We start from the raw sequence: 13,713 nt of genomic DNA, 5'->3' as shown, positions 1-13,713 counted from the left end.
TATTTGTGTTATTTCTTAGGTTCTGCGAAATATACATTGTTTAAACATTAATGTAATTGAGTACTCGCATGCTTCAAACATTTTGTAAGAATGAAGTAAAAATTCACCAAGCATTTTCCATAAATTTGGGTGGGCAACTTGAAAAGTTTGCTGGAGAGTGGAGTGAAAACTCTCAACATTATTGTTAGTACGGCGAGGTTGTCCGTACACCGAGAAACACTCGGGACCTTTTCTGGTGAGCCAAAAACTAAATCACCAAATAGTTGCAAGCATTATTAGGAAAATTATACTTCAACAAAAACTAGAGTTTATAACAATGTTACTTCTATATATACAGGTATAATATAATTCACCTAGACATATAAGTGAAAAATCTTGGTAATAATACTCCATAATTTTGAGCATGATTTTTGATTTCTTGAAACCCCATTTCGATTTGATGTGCAGGTAATAAAGCCAAAACTGAACACATTTTTAGGCACATTTTTGCCTCTCTATTCTGCTGTATATAACGGGAGTAGCCCATTTTCTTAATGTTTTTTTGTAAACTCTAAAATTTAATTTAAATTTCATAAAATAGGTACACCATAAAGTGAGAACATGAAAATAAATATATGCAATATGAAACTTCAGAAGGGATTTTAAATTTCAAACCTGCACATAATGGAACCAGCATGAATACACGTGTGCTTCTGGATATGTGTCTACAAAAGCTTGATGTAGGCCAGTCTCAAAGTCAATCATTATAGAGACTGGCCTAACCTCTGGGTATTTCATTTTAAATAAACGACTTTGCAGTAGGCCAACTATAAATACCAGCTGCACGTGGATTTCTGTTACGTTAACCAAAAATTGTATCACAAAAATAATACATAAGTAAAATCACTTCTACAAGCATATTAAAATTATATTTATAAAAAAGTCTGTATATTATACATATATTTATATATATGTTAAGGTGAATGACGACATTTGGTGAATGTTGACATTCACTGCTGTTTTTGGTGAATGTCAACATTTTGAATGAATATTAAAAATTTGCCAACAGTCACCGGTGAATGTCAACATTCGCAACGATTATCGGTGAGTGTTAACATTCACAATTGAGTTTTGGTGAATGTTAGACATTTTTAGTTAAAATTGGAGTAGGTATAGACGTTATCGTGTCATACGTTAAGATAGTAAATGTTTATAGATATGATATTGTTCACACAATATTTAATCGAACGGTGTTTAATGATCTATATAATATTATCATAGACATTTAGGCATTTAACGTTACGGTATCTGTCTGTCTGCCTGTACCCACTACCTATCTCTCTCTCTCTCTCACACACGCTAAGATTTTGCTTAATCGCAAAATTGGCGATACGGCAGTCATCGTACCTAATTTAGTAGTGATGAAAAATACGTTTATATCGATCAGTGTCGACGTATTTCATTTACCTTGCTTACACGAACGAAAATGTAGACTGTTGTGACTGATTGAATTTTTGATACGTTCGAGTTACCTACTAATTGTTCACGTGTATAATGGAGAACATACGAGAAGTTTTTTACGAAAAATTTAACGCTATATTAAGTACAAAAAGAGAAGACAATAATTTTTATTTGAGTACTGTAAAATATAACAAATGTGTTGAAGACGTTCTCAAGTTTAAGGGGAAAGAAAGTAAGCAACGCGCCGTGTGCAAGTTATTGAAAAGATATGATGTCGTTAAAATAATGTCTCTCAACCAACTTATTGTTCCATTGAAACCTGGTGAAACAAAAATAATTTACTTCGTGAAAAATGAAGATTTATTCGATATTATCCATGATGCCCATATCAAAACAGGCCACGGAGGACGAACCCGTGTAATTAGTGAATTACAAACAAAATATAAAAATATAACATATGAATCAGTTACATTATTTTTGAGCTTGTGTGTTCAATGTCAAAGGAAACAAAAAGTCCCGAGAAAAGGGATCGTCGTAAAGCCCATTATAAGTCGTGAACTCAACTCTCGATGCCAAGTTGATTTAGTCGATATGCAAACGTGTAAAGATGGTGAGTACAAATTTATTCTCAATTATCAAGACCATCTCACTAAATTTATACAGCTTAGACCATTGAAGAGCAAGACAGCAGAGGAAGTAACCCTCATGTTGCTGCCAATTTTCCTCACTTTTGGTGCACCAAATATTCTGCATTCAGATAATGGGAGAGAGTTTTCCAACAAAATTATTATGGATTTGTGCTCAAGATGGGAGGGTGTAAAAATTGTTCACGGTAAACCCCGTCATAGTCAATGTCAAGGTTCTATCGAAAGAGCCAATCAGGATTTTCAAAATATACTCAGGGCCATGATGCATGATAAGAATACAACAAAATGGTCAGAGGCTTTGCCATTTGTTCAATTCGCAAAAAACACTGCATATCATCAAGGAATAAAACAGACACCGTATGAGGCAATGTTTGCTAAAAGAGGTCTGGCAACAAGTTCGTTGCCACGAGAACAGATAAAAGACATTGAGACCGAAGAGCAGCTTGAACAAATTATACAGTCAATTGGTGAGTACCTACAAGTTTAATTTAAAAAATAAAATGATATAGATAATGAATTTTATTATTATTATTAGATGATGATAACACTGAGCAAGAGGAGCACAATGATAATGATATACAACAGCTTGAACAAATTTTACAGTCAATTGGTGAGTACCTACAAGTTAAATTAAAAAAATAAAATGATATAGATAATGAATTTAATTATTATTATTAGATGATGATAACACTGAGCAAGTGGAACAACATGACAATGATATACAACCAGAAAGTGTATTAGGTAAACTGTATTTATAATAAATAAATAATTAAGTACAATAATAATAATTAAATATATTTTATCATAATATCTGGCTGAGCTATTTAAAATAGAAAAAAATATCTTATAAACAGTAAAATGATAAATTATATTCAATTCTATTCAGAAAAATCTGTAAATAAATAATTTATAAATTTATTTTCCAGCTAATGACATCTAATATAATAACACTGAGTAGGTGGAACATAATTTTGTGCAAAGTGAAGTAGATAATGAATTAAAAAAAAAAAAAACATGATTCAAAATAGAGCAGCAGCAAGAATGGGACTTGAATTACAAGCTGAAAGAATGCTACGTTCATCAAGACAAAAGTTTACTCCAGCCAAACCCGGTGATACTGTTCGTATCCGAGTCCCTGATGTTGACCGAGGACGTATGGATCCACAGAACATATTGGCAGTTGTCGTAGCTGTCGATAATGAATTTTACACACTAGGCACAAAAGAAGGTGTAATAAATCAATTATACACCCGTAATCAATTTACTGTATGTAAAGAACAACTATTGTCTCCTGAAGAAGTTGCTACAGACCAATCCGTGTCCTTAAGGAAAGCTTCCACTTCAATTTCTAAAACAGGTGGACAGGGGTACATGAAATGCAATTGTAAGGCAAAGTGTGTATCGAAGAAGTGTAGTTGTAGATCCTCAGGCATTTTATGTAACTCAAAATGTCATAACAGTTTATCTTGTTGCAACAAATAATTTTTATAATATAAAATAAAATAACTTATGGTTAATTAATTTGTAAAAATTATTTTATCACTAGGTATTCATCTTTTTTTACAACATGTTAACATTCACCAGTGAATGTCTACATCTAAGAAGAAATTGACATTCACCAGAAATTTCGGTGAATGTCAACATTCACCAAATGTCGTCATTCACCTTAACATATATATAAATGATTTTGACATTATATTATAACAAAATGTTGCTAGTTTAAAGATAGCACGCAAATTAATATATTTTTGTAACTTCACTTTTGCTTAAATTGATAAATTTAGTTTCTGGGTTTTTATAATATAATTTTTTCATTCTAGAATTTACAAACATTTTCAGTAGAAGAAAATAAAAATAAACAAAAGTTTGTGGCATTCTATTAATTTATTAATATGCAGTGGCGTATTTAGGGGGGGCCAAGGGGGGCAGTTGCCCCGGGCAGCACTTTTTTGGGGGCAGCAAATTTAACTGGGAGTTTTTTTTTTAAACAGATTAAAAAAAAATAATAGGCAAGTATTTTGTGAAATTAATCTCCACACTACATAATAAACGCGGGTGTATTAGTTTATTGTTTTTCGTCAGCAGTTCAAAAACACAGTACTACCACTCTTATGACATTGAGGGCCATGATGTTAGTAACGTGTTAATTACTGCTGTGACGATGTGATAGTGATAGTATGATAAGTGATAACAAATTACTGGCTATTTAATTTCAAATTATCTTTACTCACCGCCTTTACTGTACGTCTTGTAAAACTTTGAGAGTAACATTATTTTTATTGAATGGCATGTTAAAATCTTTAAAGTGTGTGAAATAGTGTAAGTATAAGTTAGAACATTTTAGTTTATTGCTCTGACAACGATTAAATTGATATTTTCTAATCATCAAACTCATCTGACTAGTGACTATCAGAGTAAGTACATATTTTTAATTACCTAATCAAGTTGCATGGTGTTGTGCAGCGTTAAATCTAAATCATGCGAAGCTGTAAGCTCGAGCTATGATAATCAGTCCCTTATTTCATATTATTATACAAAATATCTATAGTACCTAAGCATTATAAATTGTATTTGTTGAAAACAGTAAATTATGCAAAGTATCAAACACTGCTTTAACTTTGTAATGTGTCATGTGTATATCACGCTTAATGCTTATTAGATATTTATTTTTATTTTGCTGAATGGTTGATGGTATTTAGATGGCTAAAAATTGCAAAAAGCAGCTTAGTGGTGCAGAGAATCGTAAAAAGGCAAAAATTAAAGCAATTAACACTGCGAATGTTTTGTCAAAAGTTCCCAAACTCAATGCTTATTTTAATGTTAAACATGCGGTTAACAGCACAGAAAACACATCAAGTATTAATATTTATTATACCTATATAAATTATTTTTCATTTTCATTTCATGCTAGGTACCTATTCATATTTTGATTTAATTATAACTAGGCATTGATCAAAAATCCATCGTTGATGAAAATAGTGATGACGTACTTGTAAACTGTAGTGCAAGTGCTGAACAGTCTAGAACCAATGTTTCTGTTGATAAAGTTGAGAAAGAAAAATTTGAAACAAATTTAAGTTCTTTAAGGTAAACTACTATGTAGATACCGAATTTTTATTTCCGGTATATCTCAATGTACCTAATAGTTATATGGTATATAATGTAGTGTCATAACATTCAATATCTATAATATTTTCATAGTAATGACCCTATTTGTTCTTTGCACAAATCCACTATTGATGATAGTACATATGCTGAGAAGACTGAGACCCAACCTGTGACCCCTAACTTCAGAATAAATGAAAAAACTGCTATTCCCAAGTAAGTTTATCCAAAATAGTTGTACCTATATATTTATATTTATATGTTTCTGATATTATTATTTTGTTTATTTTATTTTATTTAGTAAAGATCCAGCATTGTGGAATATAAATGAAAGTACCATAGATTATTTTGCACTTAATGGTTTTGATCAAAACTTAAAAAGTACTGACTTTTCTTCTTCAAAGAAACTATATATTAGAAATATTCGTGATAAACAGAAATCATACTTCAGGTACTTTATCCGAATTTAATCAAAACAAAGCTTGTTAATGGAGAATCTGTAAATCGTAAGTTTATTGTTTACTCTGAAAGTAAGGGTTGCATATACTGTGCACCATGTCGACTATTTGGTGGTCCGAATACCTCCAATATATTTTCTAAATTTGGATTTTGTGATTGGAAAAAAAGGCAATCAAAAATTAAATGGTCATGAAAATTCAATAAATCACAAGACTTGTGTTCTTAAGATGAAAAAGAGAGGATGTGAAGTAGGGCGAATTGACCATCAACTCATTTTACAAGTCCAAATAGAAACAAATTACTGGAAAGAAGTTTTAACCAGAGTTGCAGCTGTTGTGAAGTCACTAAGTTCTCGGGGACTAGCAATGAGAGGCCATGAGGATAAATTCGGGTCAACTCACAGTGGTAACTTTGTTATGAACTTAGAACTCATTGCTGAGTTTGATCCCTTCCTTAAAAATCATATATCAACATTTGGAAACAAAGGGAAAGGAACAACATCATACTTATCTTTTACAGTATTTGAACAGTTTATAGAAATTATGGGGGAAAAAGTTAAGAAAACAATTGTTAAAGAGATAAAAAATGCAAAGTATTTCTCAATCATTGTTGATTCAACAGTGGATATTTCTCATACAGACCAACTAGCATTTATTTTTAGATATGTAACAAATAATGGTGAACCAGTTGAACGATTTTTGCAATTTTTGGCAAACCCAGGACACAAGTCTAAAGATTTAGCAGATGCTGTTTTTATGGTTTTAGGAGAAAATGAAATAGATATTAATAACTGCCGTGGACAGTCTTACGATAACGCTTCCAACATGTCAGGAATATATTCTGGACTCCAAGCAAGAATCAAAGAAGCATGCCCCCATGCTGTTTACATTCCATGTGCAGCACATTCATTGAACCTAGTTGGTGAATGTGCTGCTAATTGCTGTAAAAAATGCTAATGAATTTTTTAATTTTCTTCAAAATATTTATTCTTTTTTTTCTGCATCCACCTATCGTTGGGACGTGTTGGATCAATGCTTATCTAAACATGATAATGTTACTGTTAAAAGATTATCTGATACCCGATGGGCGGCTAGATATGAGGCTTGTTTAAGTTTATCACGTAATTGGAATGACATTTTGAAGGCGTTAAATATTTTCATTAACAATCCAACTGAAAATTCCAAAACTAAATGTGAGTGTAATGGACTATTGAAAAAGATGAAAAGTTTAGAAATGGGTATTCTGGTATCAGTATGGAATGATATTTTAGAGAGGTTCAATATTGTAAGTAAGAAATTGCAGAATGTTCATATTGATTTGACTATTGTCATAACCCTATATAAATCATTGATAAATTATATAATGGATTTGAGAAACAGCTTTTCACATTATGAAAAACTTGGCATAGAAAAAACTGGAATTATAGAATATAAAGTTTCCCGCATAAAAAAAAGGAAAATGCCGTTTGATGAATCATCTCAAGGTGATACAACATTTGTTAGTAAAAAATCTTTTGAAATTAATACTTTTTTTATCATAATAGACTCTTTACTTACAGAGTTGAGAAAGCGTATAAACTCTTATGAAAAAATTAATACTTCATTTGGATTTTTGTTCAACATTACTGAGTTGTCAGTATTAGAAGTAAGACAAAAAGCTGGAGAGTTACAAAAACAATATCCTCAAGATCTGGATACATCGTTTATGAATGAATGTATTCATTTTCGTGGTTACTTAAAAGGCTTACCAGAAAGCGTATCCACAAAATCGGTGCTATATTTGTGTCAAATCATGAAAGATAATAGTTTACTAGATATTTACCCATATGTTAATATTGCATTGCGAATGTTTTTGTGTGTTCCTGCATCAAACACTTCGGCCGAGCGTTCATTCAGTACTCTTAAAAGAGTTAAATCATATCTTAGATCTTCGATGAATGATAATCGTTTAAACTCTTTAGCGATTCTGAATATTGAATCTCAGTTGACAACTTCATTAAACTATGATGAAATAATTGAAGATTTTGCAAGATCAAAAGCGCGACGAAAGTTATTAATTTAATGTTTGTTAACTTGTTGACATTTTGTAAATAGATATGAAAATAAATTAATACATTTTACAATTTGCTTTGATTATTTTGTTATCATGGGACATGGGTACTACTGAGAAAATCTACGATATTCAATATTCTAGGAAACTCGATAGATTTTTATACTGCATGATACTATTAGCATATCACATGTATTGTAAGTTTTTTTTATGGGTAAGAAATATTGCTGCTATAAAAAACCGGTGATAGGAAAAGGGCATTGAAAAAATGTGTACCAGGGGCAGCAAAATCCTAAATACGCCACTGTTAATATGGATATATGCTTTTGGACTGGGGGTCCATCAGAACTTTGCATTACATGGGTTTTGTTATTTTAAATATGTTACTGGGAAATTAAAATCATATTATTATTTAATATAAACTATATCGAGAAAGGTATGACGGATCTATAATGTAGAAGGGATCAACTATCTTAGGGCCCGTTTTACAATCATAGTTTAAACCTCGGTTGGAGTTTAAACCTGGTTCAAATCAAAATGGGCGTATTACAATATCTTGACCGTGGTTTAAACTGAAGTTCACTTGAACCACCGATTTCAGTGAGTTAACCGGGGATCGACGTTGATCTGCGATTTGATTGGCTGCCAGTTATCAATGGAAATGGCAATTCATTAATGTTGATTACAGGGAATTCTGTTAAATTTAAATTTCGTTTATTTTCACAATTGCAATTGCTTCTTTGCTGCAACTACGCTATTTCGTTGTCCGACATTCTAACTTTTGAAAAATTATGATGGATACCAAAAGAACCCCAAATTTCACTAGCCAAGAAGAAGAGATGCTGCTTCTACTGGTATCAAAATATAAAAGCATTCTTGAATGCAAGACCACTGACAACATACAGAACAGGTAGGTACCCCACAAAATTGTACCTATTAAATACAATTGTCATAATTATTTTGTACTACCTACCCGTTATTTAAACATAGTCATCTATTCAAGTATAAATGCCAACAAAAAGATAAACGTTAGTATTTATAATTGAATTTCTTTATATCGAAACATGTGTCATATAAGTATAATGTTGCGATCAGTGTAGCTTGTGATCAGTCAATACTGTAATAACTAATAAGTGCTCAGCTCAATGAGTTTCAATTTTTTTGTTTGAGATGCATTGTTTTATATTTTGTTTATTTGGTTAAACGTTGAATAGGTAGTTGGAATTAGCACAGTAATAGTTTATGCTAGTAGTACTTGAATATTTTGAAGAAAACTTTTATTTTATTAGTGATTGTACCTATTTATTTATTCATTCTTTTATTAATATATGAATTTCACTTTTACTTTAGTGTTTTCTACCTATTTAGAATGTGGATATGCATCTAATTTTATAAAATTATCAATAATTAGTATACTTGATTAGGTATTATAAGACTTAAATAAAATATTTCATCAGGTAGATATAGTAACCAAAAAAAAATCAAATTCCACACGAGATTTCACTTCCAGAAATTTGCAAACATAATATGACTAGGTAGGTATTATACTAATATTGTTTTTTTTCCTAGGAAAAAAAATGATACCTGGAAAATGGTTGAAAACGATTACAATAGAAATCATGCGGGGAATGTTGCAAGGACTGCATTAGTACTAAAAAACAAATATTGTAATTTAAAAAAAAGATTATTGAAAAAAGTTGGAGACGAAAGAGCAGGCATAAGAGGTACTGGAGGTGGACCGTATCTTGAAGTGAACTATGATGAAAATGAGAAGGCTGTTTGTGAAATACTGGGTGACAAACGTCTTGGACGACAGTCTTCTCTGTATGATGACAATAATGGTAAGTAATATACATTTTTAATAACTTCAATATTGTTCATATTACTACTTGAGGTAACATGCTGTTTTGTTCATGTATATGTTAGCACAATGCAGTAAGCCATTAGAACATTTTGTCACTCTACTTGATGGTACTTCAGTAACTATAAACAACACCATGGTAGAAGAAGTGTACGATGAAGGAGAGGATATTGTAAATGATGTATTTACTGGTAAATTAGTGCTTTTTATTATATTAAAATAGTATTTATAATTTAATAAGTACATTTATGTGTTATTTTCTTTTTGGTTGTAGACACTGTACTAGAAGAAGAAAAAAGAGAAGAAATTACTAAATGGTCAGGTAATACAACACCTTTGCTTCGGACAAAACGCAAAGAGTGTTTAACTCCGAATGAAGGTAAGTGAAAAATCAAAATTAAGTCATACATAAAATACCCTGAATAATAAAAATCTTTTTTTTTCGAGGAAAAGCTACGATCACCGCGAGTTCTATGAAATCTTCATCATCTGTCAAATTATCATCATCATCTTGGTAATAAGACATAGTTATTAAACTAATTCAATATCACCTGAAATTAGGCACATAATTAATTATAATCATCTAAACATGCTCATTCAAACTGAAAATTGGGATGCTATCATAAACCCTATAGATGTTGATAAGTCTTATGACTCTTTCAATACAAAAATTTTTGATCTTATTAATTTATCGACCAATAGCTTTAAAATTAAAAATAAAAAATTAATAAAACTCAAGGATTGGATCTCTTGTGGACTTATCATTTCGATTAAACATAGAGACAAAATGGCAGCCAAATTACGTAAACGACCTTTTGACAGAGAGTTCAAAATTAAATACAATAAATATAGAAATCTACTGAATATTCTAATTAAAAAAGCTAAGATACTCCATTATCAAGCTAAGATTATCAAAGCAGGTAATGATACAAAAGAAATTTGGAGCATAATTAATGACGTTATAGGTAAAAAAGGCAATAAAACAATACCAGTTAACAAATTAGTTGATATAAATGGTGTTACCATCAATAATGAAAATCAAATTTGTGATGAATTTAACAATTTTTTTATAAATGTTGGAAAAAATATTGAAAATAGTCTCAAGTTGAAAGGTTATGAAACAAAATCGTGGGCTGAATTAAATAAAAATTGTGAAAGAATTTTTGAAAAGTATTATTTAAAAAATATATATGGATATCCCACTTGAGTCTATAGCAAATAATTAAACCAAGATTTTTAATTCCCTCACATTATCTAGTTTAACACACTGGCCCACATGTTTTATTAGATATTGAAACACATTTTGTTGAATGGAATAAATAATGGACTTAATAGATTAAATTATTTTCATTTAAAATATTACATTTCTGTGGGTTGAAACAAATATATTTAGATCTTAGTCGATTTAGTTTTCTTCTTGCAAAACCAATTATTTATAATATTTAGAATTTTATTTGCTTCACAATACAAAGCATCTGTAGTTTGTTAGGATAATAATACCTACAGCAGTATAATCAGAAAAACAAGAAAAAAAACACAACAAATAAATATTCATTAGTAGGTATGGTTAATAATTATAAAAATTATGTAAACCAGCATATTAAATTGGATGAAAAATAGTGAATACTATGAATTGCAATAGTATAATATTATATTAGTAAGATAGTAAAATATTATTAATATTTAATACTTAACTGAATGATTTGTGTATAATGAGTATGGTCCAAAATACTACAAATTATTTGTATTGACGAAAAAAAGGGTTTAGCTTCATATTTTTGGTTGGTATATGTTTATGTATAAACATGTAAAGAACACGTTTTTAAAAGTTAGTGTTTATAAAAAAAAAACACAAGAACACCAAAAAATAAATCTTTCTCTAACATTGTTTTCTACCTAAATAGTTCATTGTATGACCGTGATAACAGTTTGAATCGAAATTCGATCTTGAACCGTCAGTCTTATCAAGAGACAATGTGACGTCTTACTATTTGTTAACAATAATTAATTTTGTTGATAAGATACAACCAGCAAAATTGAACCATGGCTAAGGTACGTGGTTGCCTATTAGTGATAACATAGAACAATTGTCGGCCAAAATACGGTCGGTGGTAATATTTGTCGGATAAAATACCGTCGGCCAAAATATTTGTCGGCTAAAATACTGTCGGCTGAAATACGGTTCGGCCAAAATATTTGTCTCATAAAATACTGTCGGCTAAAATACGGTCGGCAGTAATATTTGTCTGATAAAATACTGTCGGCTGAAATATTTGTCGGCTAAAATACTGTTCTGCTAATATACTAGTCCAATCAATTATTTTTCGGCCAAAATACGGGTCGGCTGAAATATTGTCGGCTATTTTACGCGCTCCCGCTCATCACTACCTATATCATTAATACGTCAAGCATAATAATATTATCACAGAACAATTGATTATATCACCATAGAACAATATAGAAGCGAAACTCGATCAGCTGATGGGTGAAGTGTTTACCTATGATCTGAAGTCCGAACAATGAAACTGTTTCCGTAACACTGACATGATGTTATACCCGTATTGAAAAACCGTTTCCGCCTAATAGGCAGGGTATTCTGCGCGGGGTCGGGTTGTTTCCACTGTTTACTTTTATCATAGATTATGTATGCCACGCCCCCCTGGAGACCGTGTTCATGGCTACAATCGCCCAATTCGGCCAATTCACAGAGTTTCATACCCCAGGTATCACTCATGGCATATTATTTTCGTACCTAATGATAATTTGACCGCCAACAAGTAAACAATAACGGTCTCACCGTTATGTTATTTATACCATGGGATGCAGTTATAATAATATATGTTACTAAATTATATTTTGATAATTTGACTGATGTTCGTGGACGTCATTGGTCATTACATTTTCTTATCGAAAATCGCAATGAAATAAATTTTTTTTGTACACATAACCTATAGCTATTGCTAAATTATTATTGCTGTGCTATTTTATGCTGTCATATTGTATTATTGTCATAGCTAGTGCATAGTATTAGATAATAGATAGGTACTAGCTCATATTATACATTTATAATTGTGGTTCCGTGCTTTTCGTCTTTCGTATATGTTTGTGTTATACACGTACATTACAGTGTTATGTTATAATTATTCATTTAGAAGAATAATCAATAAAATATTTACGGTATTCAAAGTTATTTTGTAAAGCACGTGGAATCGTAAGTCGTTGTGACTTGTGTTTACTTATGCCGTTACATTAGTACTCATTAGTACTCGTATAATTTATTGTATTGCCGTGCGTTTCGTATTTATCGTATTTGATTGTGTCACACACGTGCATCATTACAGTGTTATAATTTTCGAAGAATAAAAAGATTCAAAGACATTCAGTAAAGCACGTCGTGGACTCGTAAGGTATTTACTATTTTAAATTTATATAATTAATATTTTGTTCTTGTTAGCATTATTTGAGAGCTAAGGTAGTCTATAAATCATGAAACTTGTATTAATACTGCAGCTGTGATCTCCATAATATTACTATTAACCTTTACATATTATCTATACTATTTTGCTTATTTTACATTCATATATTTGTCACTATTTCAGATTATTTCTTCATAAAATACATTTTTACAGCTATAATGCTAAGACAAAATAGTCTAAGTAAAATGTAAATCAACTAAACGCAGAAGAATAATCAACGAGATTAATTTAATTAAACATTCACTTGCAGATGTGTCTTCCCCACAAGTACCTAACGTTGTTGCTCTTTCATCTGAAATTAGCAATAGTCCTAATGATATAATTAGTCAGGATACTACAAATACAGTAAATAATTTCCAATTTGAACCTTCTACGTCTTGTTCTAATACAAATTTTGATGGTGAAGCAAATGCCATTAGTGCATTTTTAAAACCTGAAAATACTGATAGTACCCTGGATAGTACTGATACAGATAGTGATCTGGATCATATTTCATCTTTGAAACAATCAATTACTGAAAATTTGTATCAATGGGCTTCTGAAAATAATGTACTCAATAGTACATTTGATAAATTGCTAAAAATTTTGAAAGGTCATAAATGTTTTCAAGATCTTCCAATTACGAGCAGAACTTTCTATAAGATGTATTCCAGTGTTTCGTATAATAAGCCTGTTG

At 30.7% G+C, this 13,713-nt stretch overlaps 3 protein-coding genes across 3 annotated transcripts; 2 read left to right on the top strand and 1 right to left on the bottom strand.

Annotated features, from left to right (window-relative positions):
- Positions 1 to 8: 8 nt before the first annotated feature.
- On the bottom strand, positions 9 to 744 carry LOC107883814. Its single transcript, XM_016804569.1, has 4 exons — positions 655 to 744; positions 354 to 550; positions 108 to 247; positions 9 to 22 (listed from the first exon to the last, which is right to left on the bottom strand). Exons 1-4 carry the CDS (start codon positions 742 to 744, stop codon positions 9 to 11), a joined length of 441 nt encoding a protein of 146 aa, XP_016660058.1.
- A 789-nt stretch (positions 745 to 1,533) lies between these two features.
- LOC100574178 (KRAB-A domain-containing protein 2-like) lies at positions 1,534 to 2,450 on the top strand. The gene is made up of 2 exons (XM_029492136.1): positions 1,534 to 2,375; positions 2,429 to 2,450. Exons 1-2 carry the CDS (start codon positions 1,534 to 1,536, stop codon positions 2,448 to 2,450), a joined length of 864 nt encoding a protein of 287 aa, XP_029347996.1.
- A 4,419-nt stretch (positions 2,451 to 6,869) lies between these two features.
- LOC100574093 lies at positions 6,870 to 7,712 on the top strand. Its single transcript, XM_008185131.1, has one exon. The coding sequence runs from the start codon at positions 6,870 to 6,872 to the stop codon at positions 7,710 to 7,712; it is 843 nt and encodes a 280-aa protein (XP_008183353.1).
- The last annotated feature ends 6,001 nt before the right edge of the window (positions 7,713 to 13,713 follow it).

The sequence above is a fragment of the Acyrthosiphon pisum genome, unplaced genomic scaffold (genome assembly GCF_005508785.2).
Source record: "Acyrthosiphon pisum isolate AL4f unplaced genomic scaffold, pea_aphid_22Mar2018_4r6ur Scaffold_20934;HRSCAF=22574, whole genome shotgun sequence".
NCBI lineage: Eukaryota > Metazoa > Arthropoda > Insecta > Hemiptera > Aphididae > Acyrthosiphon > Acyrthosiphon pisum.
The sequence above is the reverse complement of the archived record's forward strand: the minus strand, read 5'-3'. Positions and strand labels throughout refer to the sequence as shown.

What these genes read in the sequence shown, in the direction of transcription:
- LOC107883814 (XM_016804569.1), bottom strand. Translation starts at nt 744, where the DNA reads ATGATTGACTTTGAGACTGGCCTACATCAAGCTTTTGTAGACACATAT. An exon ending in GCTGGTTCCATTATGTGCAG is followed by an intron (nt 551 to 654) that starts GTTTGAAATTTA and finishes ATTAAATTTTAG; the next exon opens with AGTTTACAAAAAAACATTAA. An exon ending in TTTTTCACTTATATGTCTAG is followed by an intron (nt 248 to 353) that starts GTGAATTATATT and finishes TTGGTGATTTAG; the next exon opens with TTTTTGGCTCACCAGAAAAG.
- LOC100574178 (XM_029492136.1), top strand. Translation starts at nt 1,534, where the DNA reads ATGGAGAACATACGAGAAGTTTTTTACGAAAAATTTAACGCTATATTA. An exon ending in GATAAGAATACAACAAAATG is followed by an intron (nt 2,376 to 2,428) that starts GTCAGAGGCTTT and finishes CATATCATCAAG; the next exon opens with GAATAAAACAGACACCGTAT.
- LOC100574093 (XM_008185131.1), top strand. Translation starts at nt 6,870, where the DNA reads ATGAAAAGTTTAGAAATGGGTATTCTGGTATCAGTATGGAATGATATT.